This window comes from Panthera tigris, chromosome F3, assembly GCF_018350195.1.
Source record: "Panthera tigris isolate Pti1 chromosome F3, P.tigris_Pti1_mat1.1, whole genome shotgun sequence".
NCBI lineage: Eukaryota > Metazoa > Chordata > Mammalia > Carnivora > Felidae > Panthera > Panthera tigris.
The window spans coordinates 10,708,201-10,729,989 of NC_056678.1; the positions used below are offsets into that span (position 1 = coordinate 10,708,201).

A 21,789-nucleotide genomic window follows, 5' to 3' on the forward strand; every position below is an offset into this window, starting at 1 on the left:
GGGGGGTGGGGGGTGGGGTGGGGGGAGAATATTCAAGCAATGGGTGCTGAGTGTGAAGGTCTCGTCGATAATCAAATATGAGGAGGGGCACCTGGGTGGCTCAGTCGGTTGAGCGTCCAATTTCGGCTCAGGTCACGATCTCACGGCCCCTGAGTTTGAGCCCCGCGTCGGGCTCTGTGCTGACAGCTCGGAGCCTGGAGCCTGCTTCCAGATTCTGTGTCTCCCTCTCTCTCTCTGCCCCTCCCCTGCTCATGTTCTCTCTCTTTCTCAAAAATAAATAAATAAATAAATAAACATTTAAAAAAATCAAATACAGGGGGTAAGGTGACGATCACATCAGATCTTGTACTCATTGGACGCTAAAGCTGGAGGGAGGATTAGAGACCTATTCCAAGGCCTTATCCTAGAGCAAAGAAGTCCGGGGTCCAGAGAGGGGGAGTGGCCTGCCCCAGTGCGGCTGGAACTCAGCTCTCGCCCGCTTGGGTCTTGTGTCCCTGCCTAGCGTGGGGTGGGGGGGGCCCTCCACAGACACAGTGGGAGGAGAGGAGAGGACAGGGGGCCCAGGTGACCACCTGGAATTGGACTTCTTATGCTGTCGTAGAGAGACTTGCAACGTCCAGTGTGAGAAAAAGTTCCCAGCAATGACACAGTGGTCAGGATCGCAGGCTTTGCAGTGGGACAGTCCCTGGGCTACATCCAGGCTGGCTATTTGCTAGCCGTGCGGTCTCCCTGAGCCTACGTTTCTTCATCTGTAAAACGGGGAGACAGACACAGTTGCAATTATGGATGGGTCGGGCCTGGCCTCGAGCCCAGCACTGGCTAAGCGCTCATTAGATGCCGGAAGTCATCTAGCTCGGTGTTTAGCACACAAGAGCTCAATAATTATTTGTTGAACAAATGACACTAAGTAATACTTCCGTTCTTATTCCCCCTCAGCAAACTCCAGCCCAGCTGCTAGAGTGTTGGTGCTAAAACACAAAATTGCATCTGTTTGCCCGTCCAGGTCCTTAACTTCCATCTCATTGGGTATGAAGCATCCTTCAAGCCCGTAAGCAATTGCCACTCTCGTTGGAGTCCCGGCTGGCACCCAGTATCTCTGACCCCACGTCCTACTGGCCTTCCCCTCACTTGGCCCACCTCTCCCCAGTTCCAGGAACATGCCAGGCTTTCCCCAGATGTCCACTCACTTCCTCCTGGGGTGGACTCTCGTGTCCCCTTCTGAGCAAGGACATCCCTGCACACCCTCCGTACGCCCATCCCCTCCACCACCACCCTGACCTTCCCTGTGCACCTTCCCTGTGTTACCTTTCCTCTTAGCACTTCTCACGACCATTGCACGCATCACCCACTTACCTCGGTTATTATCTGTCTCCATCTTTAAAATCTTTTTAAACTATTTTTAAATATTTAACGAGCTCTGTGAGGTCTAGGCTTTTTTTTTTTTTTTTTTGATCTGTATGTTCACGGCTGTTCCCAAAGCACCTAGGACGGTTCTTGACACATACTAGAGACCCAGTAGATATTTGTTGAATAAATCAATGAACGAATAACATTGACGGTGGGTTTCGTTTCTGTTTCACACGGCAAGAATCGTGGAACAAAGCAGAAAGTAGGCGGGTAGTGAGTTGTTCCTCACATAAGTGTTTCCAATCCAATCCAATCTGGATTTCCACCCACCCGGGACTCTGTTGAGCGATAGCCATGTTGGAAAAGAGTTTGGCCTTGATGACCTTGAAGTCACTTCTGACTCTGACCGCTGTGCCTAGCTGGGCCTGCCTGTGCGGAAGCAGGACCACGGGAGCCCCGTGTGCCATCCAAACCCCCAACTCCCCCCTCCCCCCGTGGTTAGCACCTGGCTATGGGTCTGCTCTAAAGCAACAGCTCACCACCGAACACTGAAATGAGATTTTGCACCACCTTGGCCTTGAAGCCTGCTCCATCCGCTCTCTGTGGAGTCGGGAAGGGAGTAGGGAGAAAGAACCTGAGGGGGTGCTGGGCTGAGAAAGAAAAGAACCAGACCGGCTGACACGCACGACCCCCTGAGTGGGGCTGAGAGGCGGACACAGGGCGGGAGGCCAAAAATCACAAGCAGGGATACCGCCCGTCCAAACGGGGACCGAGCTGGTTGGAAGGTCAAGCTATGGGGACTGTTTCTAGACGGTCTGCCTGCATTCCCTGAGAGACGTCTTTGCAGGAGAACGCTGTGTCCACTGCGGTCCTCGGTCACCGTCATGAATGCCTGGGAGGAACGACACGGGTCTCGGACTTGACCACCATGACCACAAATGGTCACCAGTTCCGTGCTTTGGGAGCAGCCGGGAAGGGTGTGGTAGATACCTTGTCCCACGTGAGACCATCAGAGGGAAGTCAGGACTCTAACATCACCGTCAACGATGACACCAGAGATCGGTCCCAAGGAGAAGGGACGTGGGCGAGGGGAGACTTAGCAATTCCACCGCCAGGGATTTATTCCGAGGAAATAACCCCAACTGTGGACACGGATGAATGCAGAGGAATGTCCACAGCAGCACCATCATCATGTGTCGAAATGTGAAGCCATCTAAACGTCCAACAACAGGCAGTGGTAGCTCTCTAGGCACTAAAATTGATGTGGAGAAACGTTTGACCACAGGGAAAGATGGCCAGGATTGATTGTTCCGTGAAAAACACAGCTGCAAAACTAAATGCACCTATTCAAACCTCGAAGGACAGTCACCAACATACTAACGAGTCGTGGTGGCAAACTTTGACAAAATGATTTTTGTTTTTGCTTTGTCCTTTTCCGTATTTTCCAAGTTTTCCACGGTAAGTGTGCTTTGACCCTGTCATCATTAGAATATGAAAACCATTTTCTTTTAAACCGTGTGGGTTTTAGGTTCTAAAAGCAAAAACTAAAATCCATCCCAGTTTTAAATAGAATGGGCGGTGAAATGGCTGACTTCCAGGTCATGTTGTTTTCTTTTTTTTCCTTTTTATTTATTTTATTTATTTTTTATTTTTTTTTAAATTTACATCCAAATGAGTTAGCATATAGTACAATAATGATTTCATTCCAGGTCATGTTTTGCTCATTTCTCATTGTCTACAGGGCGGGGAACGTTCTTGGTGGTAAATTACTACTTTTAGGAGGAACATTAAATAAATAAAGACAAGAAGATTGTAAGTGCTGCTGGTATTTGTTTTGGAAACAAATCTTTTTGAATACCTGTTAGCTTGGAACTTAGAATTAAATTAAGACACGGAAAGGGGGCACCCGGGTGGCTCAGTCGTTAAGCACGACTCTGGATTTCGACTCAGGTCAGGATCTCATGGTTTGTGAGCTCAAGCCCCGCGTCGGGCTCTGTGCTGACAACTCAGAGCCTGGAGCCTGCTTCGGATTCTGTCTGTCTCTCTCTCTCTCTCTGCCCCTCCCTGACTCGTGTTCACTCTCTCTCTCAAAAATGAATAAACATAAAAAAATAAAAAAGATGCGAGGATGAGGGAAATAGCCTGGCATAGCAGGAGCACTGGACTGAGAGTGGGTCCTGGGTTGCAGATCTAGAATCACAAACTCTCACCGGGAACAAGCTCAGACCCCCATTTAAGGGGCACCTCCCCCCCATCCGTGACCTGACTTGCACCTGCAGCGCCTTTCTGGTCCGCCACCAGCCTCATGACGGCCACCTCCCTTCTCAGAGCTCCTTTCTTGGTGAAATAGTGATTGGGACGTAGGAGATCCTTTACCAAGCAGAGACTCCGTGACACAGAAGGGGAAGAGAGATGGTTCCAGAAAAGCCTCCTTCATCGTTTACCTAGGGCTGGCCTGGCCTGTGCGGCTCTCCGCCATCACTTCCTGCCCTCTAGCCCCTCCTCCAGCCCCCGGCCAAAGGCAGCAGCTTCTAAGCTGCCCTCAGAGAGCTGCCTTCCCGTCCGCCCATCTGGTCACACTTCTGTCACTCTGTGGCTCCTAACTGGGGTTGGTTACGCCCCGGGACAGATGAGCTGCAAAACTAACAATGCTTTGGCTCTGTCTACATGAGTCCACATCTTCCAATCCTCCATTTTGGAATGCTCAGGTCCCCCAAGAGTCAGAGGAGCAGGGACGTCGGGGTGAGGTCAGGTGCAGAGGGCCTTGAGGGGCTGGGGGAGAAGAGCACATGCTTCAGGGGTCAACCGAAGACCCTTGAGGTCAGGAGCAGACAGACATGGCCTCTGGCATTTCCATGGGGGTGCCTCAGGCACTCCGTTTGGTAGTTCTACTCATCTGTTCAGGCATTTGTTTTTTTTAATTTATGGTAACAGAAAACATTTATTGTAGGGCTACTGTGTGCCCTCTGGGCTAGATAACGCATTATCTGCAGTTCTCCCCCGCAACCTTCAAGGCAGGCAGAGTTGTCTTCATTTTATAAAAGAGAAGGCAGTTTCATAGAGGTCAAGCACCTTGCCTGACGTCACATAGCTAGGTAGTACTAACGCCAGAATTTCAGTCTAGGGTTGGTTGCCTCATAAGTCTATCCTGCTTCCACTTTCTACCGAAACCGACCTCCCTCCATCTCGCCACCTAGATGGAAATGCAGATGAAAGACGAAGGAGTCACTTGCCAACCGTGGATGCCCAATGTCAAGTGAGGGCTTTGCACGGCTTACGGCTGTCCCCCTTGGGAAGAGCCATTCCAAAAGCCATGCTCACAGGGCGTCCCCGAAGCCGTCATTTCAACCGCTGTTGGGGAAGTGACTAGCAATGGAGTAATTGGCCGCCTCCTGTGCTGGTCAACTTAATGGCCAAAATGAAGTCAGATTGGATGGCCCATCACAGCTTAACCCATCACCCAGTGATTACAAACAAAAATTATGACCTCAGTCACTGGCTCTCAACCAGGAGCAGATTTTGCCCCCTGAGATATTGACAATATCAGAAGACGTTTTGGGTTGTCACAACTTGAAGGTGCTAATGGGAATCTAGTTAGAGGTCAGGGATGCTCCCAGACATCCTACAATGGACAGGACAACCCCCCCACCCCGGGCAAAGACCCATCTGACCCCAGATGTGCAGAGGTTGAGAAACCCTGCGGCAAGCACTCAATCCAAAGGGATTTGACACAAGTGGACACTAATTAAATGTCAGAAAGAGAAATTGGGAAATCGTCGGTAGGGTTAGCTGTGGCTAAGGGAGTCCACATCCTATCAGGTCAGTCAGTGGGCATTGTGTATTTTTTCCAGTTTGTCTTATTCAAGAGTGGTCTATGGAATTTACTTAGCTTTTCTTTGGGTTAAAACCAGGAATGGAAAATTTAGCCTCTAGGAGGAGAAGAATCAGAGAATGAAAAATATGTGTAATAATGGAAGCTCGTGTGCAAATTTTAGTAACACGCATTCTCTCTATATAAGGTTATATAGAGACCTTATATAAGGTCTCTTATAGAAGAGACCATGCCACCCCTCCGGGCCACAGGTATATACATACATCACCCACCCACATGAACTCGTAGGAGGAGAGCTTGGGTTTGGATCCGGAAGAATGGAATTCAAAGTCCAAATCTACCAATCACCGATCTTGAACAAATCGCCTTCTTTAAGCTTCAGCTTCTCTACCAGTAAGAGGGAGCTCTGCTGGAACATCCCAGAGGGCTGTAGATTTTTCACGAAGAATTTACGTAAAAGCATTTGGCAAAACGGCCAAGTATGATTTAATCGTCCACATGATCACGCACCCACAGAGGGCTTCTCCTTCAAGGGCTGCATGGGTTCTTGGTACCCCATTTCCCCCCATGATCACTGCCTATGTTGGTTTCCCCTGGGTGACTTTCTATCTCCTATGCCACACTGGAGGAATACTCTCCGTGGCATGAAATGAAAGATTGGATTCGACTTATTTTACTCATGGCCCAAAGGAGAGTATTGCTTCTGAGAGGACGGTGCCTCCCGTTACAACGAGAAGGCGAGGACGATCAGGCAGACAGCATCGACGATACAGCTTTCCGGTTTCCAAGGGACAAAAGCTGGACATCACACAATGCTTTATCGTCCCCCAATAATTCTTCCCACTTGGAGCCAAACTCTGTTGGTCTTTAATTCTTGTCTGCTTCTGTCTTTCCTTAAGTAACAGGACGCTGGATTTTCACTTCCAAACTCAACCCAATTCCGAGGGCGATAGGTTTAAAACGCCATCTGCCACTCTTTCGTTATGACCCGAGCTTCTGGCGTGAATTAGAGAAGTGGCCTCCACGTGTCCATGTGCTGTTAATGAACTTGTATCTGCTGATCTCGACGCACTTTTGGCGATTCAGACACACATGCTTTCGCGTAACCGCTCGCCTTTCTTGCCCGTAAAGGCTTGTTGCGCAGAGCAGAACTGTTTTGAGCACGGCTGAGCCACATGTTGTGATGCGCTGAGATCCTGAGAATAGAGACTCCGGGGGGAGGGGGGGCAGACCTTTACTGTTGGGGTCTCCTTTCAAACCCAGAGATGGAAAACCGGGCCTAAGACGTAGTGAAGGTGAGTCTGGGCCCAAGCATCTGACTTCTGATCATTGCTCTTAACCAGGGGTTGGCAAAGTGTGGCCTGTGGCCAGATCTGAGGGGCTGTGGGTTCTGTAAATAAAGTTTGGTTGGCACATCACCACGCTCGTGGGTTTACATATCGTCCGTGGCCGCTCTTGCGCTCTGCCAGCCAAGTTGAGTAGTTGTGAAAAAGACCACGTGGCCCGTAAAGCCCAGGATGTTTACTATCTGGTCCTTTCGAGAAAAAGTTTGCTGAGCACTGCTTGACGCTGGGTGTCATCGGAGGGACCCCAGTGGTTCACACCTCAGGCGTACGGGGAGCACAAAGAAACAAATGCCCGAATCCCTGTGTCAAGAATCCTTCCGTTGGAAAAGCGACGTGTCACTACACGAACAGTTCATTAATAATACAAGAGTCGGATGACGACATGGGCCAGCAATCAAGGAGAGCACAGTGCAGCGACCTTAAGAGCTGGCATGTATCGGGCACTTAGGTCCTGGGCACCAAGCCCAGTCCTTCTCACGCATTACAGGGCCGCTTCCTCACAAAAAGAGACAGTGGCCCCTACCTGAAGGAAGACCATGTGCCAGATTAATGGTTGCTAACAAAAAGAAAAGGAATCGTGAGATTGTATTTTTTTTCTCTCATGGATGCCCTTTCATTTATTTGTTTAGGCTTTTTTTTTTTTTTTGTAATATTTTACTTTGAGAGAGAGAGAGAGAATGCATGAAAGCAGGGAAGGAGCAGAGAGAGAGGGAGGGAGAGAATTTTCAGCAGGCTCCACCCTGAGCACGGAGCCTGATGCGGGGCTTGATCGCACGACCCTGGGATCGGGAACTAAGCTGAAATCAAGAGTCAGATGCTCAACCGCCTGAGCCACCCAAGTGCCCCTCATGAATACCCTTTGGGTACATCTTCCTGTACCTTCCCTGACTCCTAATTCCCACCCCTGCCCCCCTCTTTCTCTCACACGTATGTGTACACGTGCACAACCACACACACACACTTTTTTTGCAACAACAGAGAAAATCAAGGTCATCCCTAGTCCCCTATCCACCTGTGTGTAAACAAACAGGTCTCACTAGAAGGAGAATGTATTCTTGACTGAAACACACTTTCCTGGCAAGTCAGGGCTGGACCTTAATCCAGTTTCTCAAAAGCTCATTGACTGCAGAAAGCTACCGAGAGAAGTGGCCAATTTCTAGTGACTCTTCCCCAGGAGAACATGCTTGAAGCATTTCTTTACTCAGAACAAAACCAGAACCGCCCTGCCTCACAGCTGGGGCCCCTGGCAGCTGTGACCTGGAAACATAACTCTTTCTTCTTCCCTCCCCAGCCAAGGAGACCACACGGAGGGCAGGAGGGGCCAGCCCCAGCTGCCACCGTGGCCTCTCCTCCTGCCAATGGAGGCCACTGCTATGGTGGAGCCAAGATGTCAGATTTGGAGCAGGAGAAAGGAGGCTCTGGAGCAGACAGAGACACTGTCTAAAGTCCAGAACAAGCCCCGAAGCTTGAATTACCATTCAGATTCATTTCGAGATCGCAGAATGTGCTGGCGATGTTTTTCTAAAGGGCAACCCCGGTGCTCCCGAGATGGGAGGTACCCTCCCTTCTGACAGACTTCTTCCATTTTCCGGAGGGAGGGAGGAGACAGAGCTGGCTCGGCAACCCCCCAATCGGCATCTCTGCCGGCCGTTTCAGCAGGGGCTCGACGGTCACCCAGGTAGGAAATGAATGTCTTAAGCTGCAAGTGTCCTTCCCTTAATGATGCCTGGTGGCAAAGACCCGTGTCTTTATCGCATGTTAACATGCCTCTTCCCTTTCCTCATTGAGCCGCATCATGGCGAATGGCAATTAGCGTTCAAAACAAATAAACTGAGCCATCGTAGAGAGAACCTTGCCAGATAGTCTTAGGAGAAGTTGAGAAGCGTCGTCAGGACCAGACCAGGCCAGCAGGACGTGGGGGCAGGCTGTGCGTCAGGGTCCCGAGGGCCCTGAGTGGAAGATGCCCCCAGGCTCTCTACCCCAGGACCCACCCTGAGAGTGGGGAAGGAGGGTCCAGGGATTGGGGTGGGGGGCTACCGAGAACATTCGCAGGTGTTTGCTGGTTTCCTCAGGTGGGGACGTTGTGTTGCCTCCACCGGACCTGCCCTTTGCAACTCCCTTCTCCATCCATCACCCTTGAGGGTGGCAAGCAGCCCTCAGCTCCTCCCTTGAAGTTCATGACAAATGTCAGGCTCTTATCCCCCACCCAGAAGCAATACGGTTTGTGGAGGAGGGGGAGGGGCAGGCTGCCTGGGGTCAAAGCCCAGCTCCGGTTTGTGCTACCCACACGCCGCTGAGCCTCCGTCCCCCCACCTGCAAAACGAAGACCAATAAAAGTGCCACAAGATTGGTTGACCTAAAACATGTGAAAAACACACAGCGAGCGAGTTCCTCTCAACAGGTGTTAGCTGTTCTTGCTGCTTGTCACTTCACTAAACCAGCCAGACATCCATCAGCCCTTGTGAGTTCTTGGAGCTCGGCGGCTGGGACTTGTTACAAGCAGCATTGTCTTGCTTGCACAGAAAACACATTCAGGATGAAGTAAGGCGCATGACTCTGCTCTGAATTTTCTTTCAACCTCTGATAATGTTTCTGACAATGAAACATATCGTTAAAACACACTCTCTTCACTAAACAGGAAAATTACTTGAATGTCTCTCATTAGCTTTAATCTTCTCTCCCCAACCAGGTTAACCTAACAGATGCCCTGTCACTATAAGAGGTAAGTTTGGCTGCCAGAATCTTCTATCAGTGGGTCACTGTCCCTGTGGTCACCGCAGGCCCTGGACAACCTCAGCGGAGAAGTCAGAGATGCCACTGATTCAGCCACACAAAGGCATTTTCTTTTCCCTCCCGAGGGGGGGTGCCCGGCAGGAGGGTGGGAATCCCGGGTGAAATGGCATTAGCAGAAAACCCTTGAAGGGAAATCCTCCCAAGTCCTAAGAATCCGTCCTGCTCACACTAGGTTGGGGAACAACCGAAAGGAAAATCTGGGCATGTCCCTCTTTAAGAAAATTAAACGTGGGGCGCCTGGGTGCCTCAGTCAACCAAGCATCCAACTTGATGTCAACCCAGGTCGTGATCTCACGGTTCGCAACATGGAGCCCCTCTGTGCTGACAGCGTGGAGCCTGCTTAGGATTCTCTCTCTCCCTCTCTCTCTCTCCCTGCCCTCTCCACCTGTGCTCTCTCTCCCTCTCAAAATAAGTAAACGTTTTTTTAAAAAGAAAATTAAATAGGTATGTTCGTTCTATGGAAATCCGATAAGTGAAAACGTACACTGATGAAAATTGCTAAATTAGAAAACAAATCCATCCATTCCTAAATGATTTGATAACACGCTTCTAAGCATGTTTTCTGCTCATAGAGGTGGCCGGTCAGCCACCATCAGGGCCTCATAGGCAGGCTGAGCTAACACCACCCAGTCACCTGAGCTCCTGGTGGTCGCCATTCCAACGTGCCATGCATCTTCATGGGCACCTAAGACCCAAGCGGCCAGTTCAGGAAGCTCCATTTACTTACAACATGGCAACCTGAAGGCCCAGAGGACTGACGGCTGGAGTAAGAATCCAAAAGTCCTGGGTTCAAGTGCTGACTCTGCCACATACTTTCTATGTGACATTCAGCTGGTTTATTGATTTCTTAGGCAAGCGTTTCTTCCCTGGTAAAATCTCCAAGTGGAACTTGGAGATATCTATCCTCCCCAGCTCAAATATTCTGTGATTCTGTCACATCAGGCCAGCCACACATAGAAAGACTTCCCAGAGAGGTTCCATCTACTCTTCCTGTCACTGAAGGTAAAATTCACTGGCAGCGTTGGACCCCCCCCCACCCCAACCTAATCATATTACCACAAGCCACTTCTGATTACAAGGCAGTTAAACAACATGCGAGGCGCATGCTTGACGACTTTGCGAAATTAATTTCTCATAAGAATAAGCGCAAGAATAAGCTCTCTTTCTTTTACAAAGAGAGAGAGCATGAGTGGGGGAAAGGGGACAGAGGGGAAAAAGAGAGAGAATCTTAAGCAGACTCCATGCTCAGTGCAAAGCCTGATGCAGAGCTGGATCCCACGACCCTGGGGTCATGACCTGAGCCGACATCAAGAGTTGGATGCTCAACTAACTGAGCCACCCAGGCACCTCTTCTTCTTCTTCTTCTTCTTCTTCTTCTTCTTCTTCTTCTTTTTTAATTGAAATCACTCCCGGCTTGAATGCTGCTAAAAGATGTTCAACCCCCAAATTAAAAATGCCTAAAGAGCCAAATCCTCTCTTTATTCTTTGGTGCAGAGGAGACATTTTGTGCTCTTCAAAATGGCTGACAGGAATCTTCTGAGGAAGCTATGGTCTGAGAACAAACTAGGGATTCGATCAACTTCAAGGCTGAGACTTTGTGTTTAGAACCATAGCTAGAAACTAACGGATGTTGCTTTTTCCAAACAAACGAAATCAAGAAATTGAAGATAAAAACTGTTCTCTAAATCTTCCCTTCCACATTCTCTCCCCTGCTGGGCCCTTTAGATTGCAAGAGTTCGTGATTATAACTTTATTCACAACCCATTTGAGGTTTCCAAGCAGCTCCCTCCCCAAGATGAGATGACAAAGCTTTGAAAATTAGAGGCACCCCTCCCCTCACCCCAAAGAGCTATCCTTGACGAGGCGCGCTCTGTTGAAACGGAAGGAATTTGCTTTATAGCAGCCTCCCTTGTGGAATTATGTATGGGAGCATTTAACAATACAGCATTTGCAATGGGCAGGTGAGAGCTGGCCAACTTTTTAAAGGGGATTTCACACACCAGGTCAGCAGGGAGATGGATAGGTGAGCTGCAGTGGATACAATTATTTGACTTTCTGAGCTGTTCTTTTTGAAGCCTCTACCCTTAATAGAAAGAAAAAGAATAATCCTCTTTGCCAACCTTTTGTAGCTCAATCTTTATTGTTCCCACTAAAATCCAAAGAAAACGGACAAGATTCATTTTGTCCAGAAAGCATGTGTGTATTTTATATAGGTCTGAGCTTTGAAGCATTGATAGTTAAGTGGGAGAAAAGACAAAGATTTCTCTCTAATCTGAGGACATCAAAGGGGGAATTTCTGAAGCGCTCTGGCCTAACTCAAAACGGCCCTGGGTGGTATCTCCCGATATACCCCTCCTTTGCTACTAAACTCAGCGTGGAAATTAGCACAGGCTCACAAAATGACGACAATTAGGCCAGACCGTACAGAAGCAGGCCTGTGGGTAAATTAAGACTTTGAGACAACGTGACCCACTGGGCCAGGGAAGCTTTTCTTTTACTTATGGGCTCTCAGTGACTCAGTGGGCATCTCTAAGACACTGGCCTGGTCACTGGGCTGCTTGGCCAACCATCTGTAGGACTGGTTGTTTGACTTTGGGTGCAGGAGATGTGCTTGGTTACTATTTACTCATTGCTAAGTCCAGTAGCTGACCTGGACTTTTGAACAATCAAAAGTTTGAACCATCAGATTGTTCAAGTATCTGTTTGAACAATCAGATATTAAAAATAATTGTCGGTCTGGTGCCACCAACTCTCGATGGCCAAAGTAGGCCAAACCCACCTGGTTGGATTGCTTGCCATTCTATTCCGAGGGCAGAAATAAACAAAGAAAAGCACCACACGCATTTGGACAACTTTAGTCAAAACACAGAAGATGGCCACCGTGGAAAGAACTGGTGAGAACTGGGGGAGCTCGCGACGCTTTCTGCTGACGGGGAAGTTCCTGAAACTGTTTTCGTACTGGGCTTCCACTGTGCGAAACACTCACCATCGGGAACTCTCTGGGTTGGGTTTTTAATTCTGAGTTCTGAGAACAGTACATTTTCCACCTTCTTTTGTCACCTGACTGCTGGTAACAAACGGGTAAGAGCGGGCCCAGGAGAGTCACGCATATCTGGGCTTGATTGGAAGGGGGCCTACGGGTTTCCACAGTAGGTAGTCAGCGTCTTAGTGGAGGGAGCTGGGAGGAAGAAGGACAGGACGGCGTGAAGGAAAGACAGCAGGCTCACGTCGGGAGGTGGGGACGTTCTGAGGGGAGTTGGGGGACCTGGAGACTCTGCATCTATAAGGAGGCCACCCCTCCTCTCCAGGATCCTAGCGATTCTAGTCTGGACTTCTCGCCCCCTCCGGCACAGAATCTCTGGAAGGTGCGCAGAGACGTCTCAGCTCTAGTGTGCACCTCCCTAGATTGCCAACTGTGAGTCCGACCAACGTGCCAGGCACACCAAACCAGTCCCTGGTGCACACGGAAACACATAGGACGTGCCCGGGACGTGTCCGTCAGTGCACAGACGGGCACATACGCACACCAGGCACAGCAGTGCGTGAACGCTGGACACCAGTGCATGCACGCACACACTGGAACACACCAGAACACACACACACACAAACACACACTCGCACATGGCATCCCACACCAGCACATGCACAGTAGGGCACGGGCGCCTGCACCCCCACCAGAGCACTTGGGTCAGCACGCACTGGCACACGCGTTTGCTAGGACCGGGCTTGGGCACAGGCTACTCCCATGGTGGAGTCACCTGGTAACAGCTGCCTTCTCCCCGGAGCAGGTCGCTCTGGCCATTCTGGGCCCTGTCTTTTTTTTTTTAATTTTTTTTTTAATGTTTATTTATTTTTGAGACAGAGCATGAACGGGGGAGGGGCAGAGAGAGAGAGGGAGACACAGAATCCGAAGCAGGCTCCAGGCTCTGAGCGGTCAGCACAGAGCCCGATGCGGGGCTCGAACTCACGGACCGCGAGATCGTGACCTGAGCCGAAGTCGGAGGCTCAACCGACTGAGCCACCCAGGCGCCCCAGGTTGTCTTTTTCTATTCTTTCCCCCCTAACACCTCTTCTCTCCAATTCTCCATCACCACCCTCAGCCCGCATGATGAAAGGGCAGTTCTAACTCAGGGGCCGTCACATTATGTCTTAGACCCAGGCGGGGGTATCGCATGGAGGGGACCTGGCGAAACACAGAAACGCAGCGCTGAGTTTCTAGTATCTACAGCGACAGAGAGAAGTAGGCATTTGTTATATCCTAAATGGTGGCGTCGGCTTACATTCTGGGCTGTCCTCCCCAAACCCCAAGGCTTGCAAAGGCAATGCACTCTTAGCCCAGCGCCCTGCAAATGTCCTGTGGAAGCTCTTGAACACTCCTGTCCCAGCCGTCCTGCCGGCCAGCTTTGGGAAGGTACCAGAAATTCACATAGGTGGTTCTTCAATGCTTCACGTACTTTTCTCTGCAGCGGATTTCTTAACTTGATTTGTTTTGCTCCAGTCACCAGCAAAAGGGTTTGCCCTCCCTGAGCTCAGCTCAAGCAAATGCAAAGGGACTCAGGGCAGAAATCATTGAAGACTGCTCACAGACGTTTGTCATTCAAAGGCAATTCCCCCACTCCTTGAGGATTTTCACAAAAACAAACAAGCCAAAAAACCAATCTCCACTCAGTCTGTGTGTAACACTGTACTGTTCTTTAAAATCTCACACGTAAAACCTTACACACTGTATGAAGACACGTTTTTATCCAACAGATGAATTACAGGCTATTACTTAGAATCTAAACCTCTCAAATACGATTTAACCTCATTTAGCTTTACACGTTTGGTTTTCACATACACGTAGGGCGGCGGGGCTGCGGAAGGCGAACACACAGACCTGTGTCGGTTGCAAACTGAGGGCCATCCCTCCCAAGACAAGCTCCCAAACGGCTCTATTTCTTAACAGTGAAACAGAGAAGAAGGATTTTACCAAATCTGTGGGAAACCCGAGCTCAGAATTGTAGTAACGTGCCAGAGAGAAGCATAATTCCGTATCAACTACCGAATATTTCGTACACTCGGCAGAAAAAAAAAAAAAAAAAGCCTATTACACGAGGACATACAGCATCAAAATTATTATTTCTTCCAAAATTGAGAGGAAAACAGTAAAGGATGCTTATTAAAAGGAACGCCTTCACAGGTCGGCCTCAGAGTTCAGTCACCAGGGGTATGACATTGTCAAATGACGAGCGAGCACCCGGGAAAGAGGCTGCAGAGAACACTCGAGAATGTATACACGGGACAAGGTTGTCAGAGAAACCGGCTTTGGGGCCTCGCTCTACTCTTAGGCCAGGTCATCAAAGCTCGGCGCCTCGTTGTCTGTGTTCACAAAGAGAGAATCCTACCGCTTCATGTGCTGCCCGCATAGGATGGCAACGAGGACCCAGTAAGGAAGGGTGTAGGAAGTCACTTCGTAACTATAAAGGGATGACTGCGTTCAGAGAGCGGCGGTCTGGACGGGGCAGGGATCCTGCCTGTCCTTGTTTTCTAATGCTTTCTATTTATTTAGTTTTCCCCCCCACCTTGAGCTGAAAATCAGTTGCTGAGGAGCACAAATCATAGCAGGCAAGCAAAGTGGTTGGTGGAAACTCCTGACACCTCCCCCACTGCAGTCCCGCTGCTTCAGACAGCAATCTGCTCTCTCTTCAAGTCACTTCTTACCAACCAAGTCCTTGGGTGCCCCCCCCCCCCCCGCCCCCGATACATCTGCAGTCAGGGCACGAGCATAAGGGTTTTAATAAGCCAGAAAACGCTGGGCCTCGTCCTTGGATTTTTCACGCCAGAGGCTCCCGCGAGAGAGTTAGAGATATTGTGATAAAGGTGGAAGTCCAGACCTAAAAAGTATTTGGAGCCGCACGGAGTCGAAGTTTAGTTTCCGAATCCTGGGAGCCAATGCCAGCGCGGTGGGGGCCGATAAGGAAATGTTCTCAAAAAGTGCGATTTCAAGACCACATGCAATTCCTTTGCTAGGCGCAAGGCACGTTCGACTCTCTCCTTTTCTCATCTCGCAGATGAGAAACCAAAGCCCGGAGAGAGCTGTCTGCCCAAGTTCACCCCGCGATTTAGCGACAGAGAAGAAGAAAGATGTTATCCAGCTGTCGCCCTGGGAAAAATGACGCTTGTTGTCTTTTGCAGGTTGCGAGACTGGGGCCCACATGTTGACTGGCTACGACTTTTCGGGGAACCTTTTGTGAGCGGCACTTCTGAGTGGCGTCTCTGCTCCCCAGTACCCTGCGGGAGGCAGACATGACTGCCGCCATCTTATAGAGGAAGGACAGGCTCTGAGGGCGGCAGCTCAGAATCCAGATCTTTCTAGCTCCACGGCCCGCTCTCTCCCTCCACTGTGTAGCTGCCCCAGAGAAGACAGGACACTTGCAGACGGTCAGAGTTAGGAAACAGTTCTCTTTCCTCCACTGGATCGTTTTCAACAGAAGCCTAAAGTATCCTGCGAAATGTTCTTTAACTTACTCTTTTAACTGTCAACCCGGGAGAAATTAGCCCAAGGACATAATTCAAAAGACAATTTTAAAGCTATGTATGTAAAGATTTTCTTGCAGGCTTAGCTATAATAACAAAAATTAGAAACAGCCCAATGTCCAACAATAAAGAAGTAGGAAACTACGTTACATAAACTCTGGAAGTTTACATAGCAATTAAAAACCATCGTGAAGGCTAGGCCTAAAAAAAAAATGCTCACGATAGATTATTAAGAAAAATAAGCACACGGAAATGCTTTTATGATGGCAACCATAAAAAGATTCGTGTACACTCTTTTTAAAATATTGGAATGGAACATAAAGAAGGAAAATTGAAGTTATTGGGCTAGCTTGTAAGATTTTGGATTTAAAAAATGCGTAACTTCCTCCAATGAGTTTGTGATATTTTTGTGAAAATACCTCAAATTAAGAGAAGCGATAGTTACTTGGAACGTTTAGTTGGTAACTCAGACCAAATCAGACTACACCGGCTAAACTGCTTTTTTCTTCTTTCCATATTTTGAGGCAATTGTATACTGTGATTTTTGCCATCATCCACAAACTCTTATTTTTCTCCTGGTGCCTCTCATTAATGAGTTTTTTTTTCCTTTTTAAGTTTATTACTTAACATTCTCCCACAGTGCATAGCCTTGTTTATTTTCTGCTTTTTCCTTAGGGTTTAAGCCAAGTCAGAAAAACGAACGTCTTTCTTCATTCGTTTATGTTTGAGATATAATATTATTTGAATCATATGAAATTATCTTGTTTGTAGGTCCAAAAACAAATAGCGGAAATTTTATATCAAAAATTTTAATAACAGCAGATTGTATCTTAAACCATCCCAGCAACTCATTTTGAGTCACTCTGTTCCCTCAAACTGTCCTGTCCCCTCCACCAGCCAAATTTTGTTTGGTTGGTTGGTAGGTGGGTTTAGATTTAAATGCTAAATTCTCAAAAAAAAATAAAAAAATAAAAAAATAAATGCTAAATTCTCTAGAAGGGAAGTCCAAATAACACCATTCCAATATATTCCTCGTAAACCATTAAAGTTAACATAATTACGTGGAAACATCTAGAATTCTTTCGTTCACCCACTTTAATTCATTTGACACGTATTTATTGCGTGTGGACTCAACTCATGGCAGTGCGCTAAGCGCTAGGCACCTCTCTAAACAAGACTGAGGTGTCTTTTCCCTTGGGGAACATAGACTCCTTTCTGCAGGCTGGGAGGGATGGCTAAGAAAGGTGGTGACTCACCAGATCAGTTTGTTTCAACTAACGTGCCAAGTGACTGGTTTGGATTCTTTATTAAGCAGATTGAATGTTTGCTCAAATTGATTTAATCTACCATCAGGTCAGTGTTAATAAGAACTCGCCCTGGCCCGAGCAGAGAAGAAGTCTATATTGAGCTGTCCCTGCTGTTTATTTAATCCATTAGCTGACCACAGGTACATATGGCTCAGGAGAAAAAGACTCCCGAAGGGTGTCTTTGGACAGCTCTAATGCAAAACAGTTCCCGAAGAAGTGCCTTAACTGTTCTAAATAAAACACAAGACACGATGCCTGGGGGACTCTCGAAAGTAAGACTGCACATCCAGTAAAAGTTAAATCTTATTTTTTAAAGACAAAGGCAAAAAGAAAAAAAAACATTTTTCAAAACATACAGCAGTGGTCAGTTACCTAAGCGACAGCTTCCCAGAACTGTTTCTGGGGGACATTTCACAGCAGTGGGGTCTCTAAGCCAGCAAGTGGGAGAAATGCCAAAGGAGAGAACTTAAGCAGCTCATCTGGATGAGCAGTGCCAGTGACAGGACGTCGAAATATTGGTGAAAATGCCATTGTCCTGGCACCGCTTAGGAGTTCCCCTCATGTCCAGCCCTGAGCAGCTTAAGCAGAGATCTGGCGTTCGAGACGTTTGCATTTAAATACCCAGTCACTGGACACCCCTGCCAAGCATTCAGCTTCGAGATCCGTGTGGCCATCCCGACCAGTGACGAGCTGGTGGACTTTGCCCTCTAATTTCCTCCCCCTAACTATTTAGATTATACACTTGGGAGCATGTTTTCACTTTGGGGGAGTATCCCCTACAGAATAAGTGTCTTAAAAAAGAAAAATGGCGGTTCGAACGCTCATCCGGTGACCTGCCCAAGCTTTGATCCTTGTTCACAGTTGCCCCCCCCCCACCGCTCACATGTGCCTGTGCTGTAGGCTCAGAAATCAAAAGGAGGATGAGTGGGACTTCAACAGATGGAGAAAATGTCCAGTGCTGTTTACAACCCAGCTGAGAGCAAATTAAGAATTCTAACCATGGGTTTCCATTTCCTGTTGCTAGATGTTGAGAACAAGAAAACAGACCGTGATGTAATAATAGTAATAATTAATACAGCTTCCATGTATTGGCTGTCTGCTCTGTGTCGAGCATATTACATTCATTTCTCATCTTTACAGTTCTGCAAGGAAAGTTATCCTTACTTTAGAGGGGAGAAAACTAAGGCCCAGAGAGGTTAAGTAACCTGCCTACCGTTGCACAGCTAGGAAAGTGGCAACACCGGGACTCCATCTATGATTGGCCTGACTTTTGCCACCACATCCAGCCATCTCCTTGAAAGTAGAGCTGCAAACCAGCCTGGGGGCCTGCTTTTCCTGAGGGTTTGTGGCCGCGCTGCATCTCCTGGCTGGAGAAAGGACAGTGGCCACACTGACCAGCTGGAAGCATTCTTGGCCACAGTGGGGTAGGGAGGTAGGGGTACTGAGTAGCTGAGGGCCCTGCAGGCAAAAGCGTGCCCCTGCCGCTAGGCACACCACCTTTGTCGCGACTAGCCTCAGACCCCGGCGACCGGCTTGGCAGACTCTCACCCAGGGAGACCTCCTCCCGTAGAGACGCTCGGTCATTATTTGCTTTGATCCTCACGATCTGGGCATTTCCATAAAAGGCAAATGGAAAGATCTCTAAAAGGCAGACTTTTAAAAAGTTTGGAGGGGCGCCTGGGTGGCTCAGCCGGTGGAGCGTCCAACCTCGGCTCAGGTCGTGACCTCGCAGTTGGTGAGTTCGAGCCCCGCGTCGGGCTCTGTGCTCAGAGCCCGGAGCCTGCTTCGGATTCTGTGTCTCCCCCTCTCTCTCCCCCTCCCCCGCTCATGCTCGGTCTCTCTGTCAAAAATAAATAAACATTAAAAAAAAAATTTTTTTTAAAGAGTTCGGAGATAGGTGACTTCACTGAGCAAGAAAAGAGAGACCTCAGCTCAAATTCTGTCAGCGGCCTTTCCGCGGAGCAAAGTTGTAAAGGCAACACGATGCCATTCGCAGCCCTGGGGGTTACAGGCCCAAGTCTCTCCTCACCTCACCTCAACTGGGCTGAACGCTTGGAAGAACCCTCTCGGGGGAGTAGCTGAAAGGGCCGTCCCCACACCAGCACAGCAAGGGGCCTCGCAGGATGGAAAATCCTGTCCATCCTGTTTCTTCCTCCTGGCCGCTGTGTGTGGAACTGGGCAAGGCCCGCATCTCGTCTGCTGGGTGGGGTCTTGTTTGTCACTCGTGGCAGCCACCGTCACCCAAGCAGCTTTTTTTTTTTTTTTCCCCTCATCTAACTCTAGTTTGCTGCTACCTTGGCCCCGAGGCCAACACAAACAGACCGGTGAGGAAACCACGTAGAAGTACCTCGTGGCCTGAAGCCCAGGGTCTGAAGCCATTGCCATCAGCTGTTCCCCTGAAATCACTGAATCCACTGGCTACTGTGGCATCAGGGACCCTCTTGTCCCCCGCACGCAGGACGGGCCCGGGACTTGCTCTGGGGCCCTCACCTCACATGGCCGTGTGACTCACACCGAACAAGGCTCTTCCGAGAAGAACGCCGTGACCTTACAGAGTTTTCAGAACCCCTGAGGTGTCAGGCTGGGGCTGTGCCATGTTCCCTGTCAGGAACAGAAGCACCAGGGGCCTCCCCTGCCCTCTCAGCACTGTCGCCAAACGCTCTCCCGCACTGAGGTGACCGGTGACGTGGAGAAGGGACATGTGTTTGTGACCTGTCTTCCTGTTTCTTTAGGTTCAAATACAGCTGCTCCTGTTTCTGGTAAAAATGCCATGATACCAATCTCCTGAGACAGTCTATTTTGTCTTTCTTTTCACATGTGGTCCTCATAATTTGGCCTAGACAACACGGTGGGAGTGAAAGGAGTCTAGAAAAGCCCAGCTCCCGCGAGCGAAAATGAGGTGAGGAGTAAGTTCTCTCACTGGTCGGTTGTTATGCACGACGGCGACTTAACAGGTCACATCCTCTCATCCGTCCCTACGTTCTGTCAGCGTCTCTAGCTTTTTGGCCTCAGATAGAGGGCTGCTTGCAGTGAGGGTGGTGGGTGAGTCACTGAGCCACGATGGGTGTGTCCCAGGGCAGCCCCTGGCCGTGGGGGGGCAGGGACACCCATGACAGAGCTGAGTGTAGACACGGGCCCCGAGGAAGGCCCCTTCCGTCCTTCGTGGACATCGCTGCTCAGTCCCTGCCCCGTCCAGGTGCTTCAAGTCAGCCGGACTCACAGCCGTGACCCTGTCTGACCGAGAGAAGTGTTTTTTGTTGGCAAAGGACAAAGGAAAGAGGCCAAGTGACGGAGCCAGCCAGGGGGTACGAGGAGAAGACGCAGAGACGAGACGAGCGTCGCAGTACGAAAAGTGGCCTGGCTGACGTGTTCTCATCCCATCCAGCGTCTGTTAAATACTCCCTCTCTTTTTCTCCGCACTGGGCCTGCCTCAGTCGCTCCTCTGCCCCCTTCCTCCCTGTCCTTTCCCCTCCATGGACTGTCCTCTCTTCTGTTAGCACTAGAAACACCTGTATTGGGGGCAGGTGTGCGTTGAAGCAGCTGGGTCTGAGCCGATGCCCAGCTTGGCTGTAAGGGAGCAGATCCAACCTGCTCAGCTTCGAAAGAGACGCCAGCTCCTCGTTACCCCTCCGCTACATACCCCCCCCCACACACACACACGCAAGAAGAGTTTCTGGAAGTTCCTTGCCATCCATCTGACCGGCCTTACCTGTTCCTGGGAGCTGTGCCTGCAGCAGGGCCATGATGACAAGCACCTTCCACATCACCTTGTCCTTTCCCCCAGGGTGGCACCAGGAGGCCGAGGCTGTGGCAGCCATGGCTGGGACCCAGAAGAGAGACGGTGTCTCTGCTTTGTGCTGTTGCCTCCTCAGGAAGTAGAGGACTGTGGGGCCTTTGAGAAGGCAGACACCTGCCAGCAAGGCCAAGAAACGCACTCCCCCTTTCGGTTCATAGGCAGGAAGCTCTGGAGGTTTGAGGGTTTGAGGTGTGTGTGTGTGTGTGTGTGTGTGTGTGTGTGTGTGTGTGTGTCTACATCTTGCTTTTTCTCTCATTTAACCATTGTTTTACTCTCCTTTTCTCCTAATTTTTGTTTAATTTTTATCTAACTCCTATCTTGATGGGTGAAGCCAGTCCCTAGGCGAACAGGAGTTCCCAATGCGTGTAAGGACATTTTCCTGGACTTACATATTTTTTTTAATTTTTTTTTTAACGTTTATTTATTTTTGAGACAGAGAGAGACAGAGCATGAACGGGGGAGGGTCAGAGAGAGAGGGAGACACAGAATCTGAAACAGACTCCAGGCTCTGAGCTGTCAGCACAGAGCCCGATGCAGGGCTCGAACTCACGGACTGCGAGATCATGACCTGAGCCGAAGTCGGCCGCTTAACCGACTGAGCCACCCAGGCGCCCCTGGACTTACATATTTTATAGATGTTGGTGAGACGGCAGAGCTCTGGATCCAGGAGAAATGCAGAGACAGAATACCTGGGCTTTGGTGCCTATCTCTACCACCCAGGTGCTGTGTGGCCTTCAGTAACTCACTCAGCGTCTCTAGACATCAGCATCCTTACCTGTAAAGCAAATGGCTGGAGTAGATCTGAGGTTACAGATCCAAACTTGGCCTGAGTTGGAACCACATAGTATTTCA

General features: G+C 49.4%; 1 protein-coding gene across 2 annotated transcripts in view; it reads right to left on the minus strand.

Annotated features, from left to right (window-relative positions):
- The window catches only part of CD247 (CD247 molecule), a 73,674-nt gene extending 52,580 nt beyond the window's left edge, over nucleotides 1-21,094 (minus strand). Inside the window, exon 1 of one of the 2 annotated variants that reach the window (XM_042975418.1) lies at nucleotides 20,851-21,094. In XM_042975418.1, the coding sequence (XP_042831352.1) occupies nucleotides 20,851-20,959 (109 nt within the window). In that variant the 5' untranslated portion in view covers nucleotides 20,960-21,094. The remainder of the gene's footprint in view (nucleotides 1-20,850) is intronic. The other variant, XM_042975419.1, reaches the window with a different exon arrangement.
- Nucleotides 21,095-21,789: the final 695 nt, after the last annotated feature.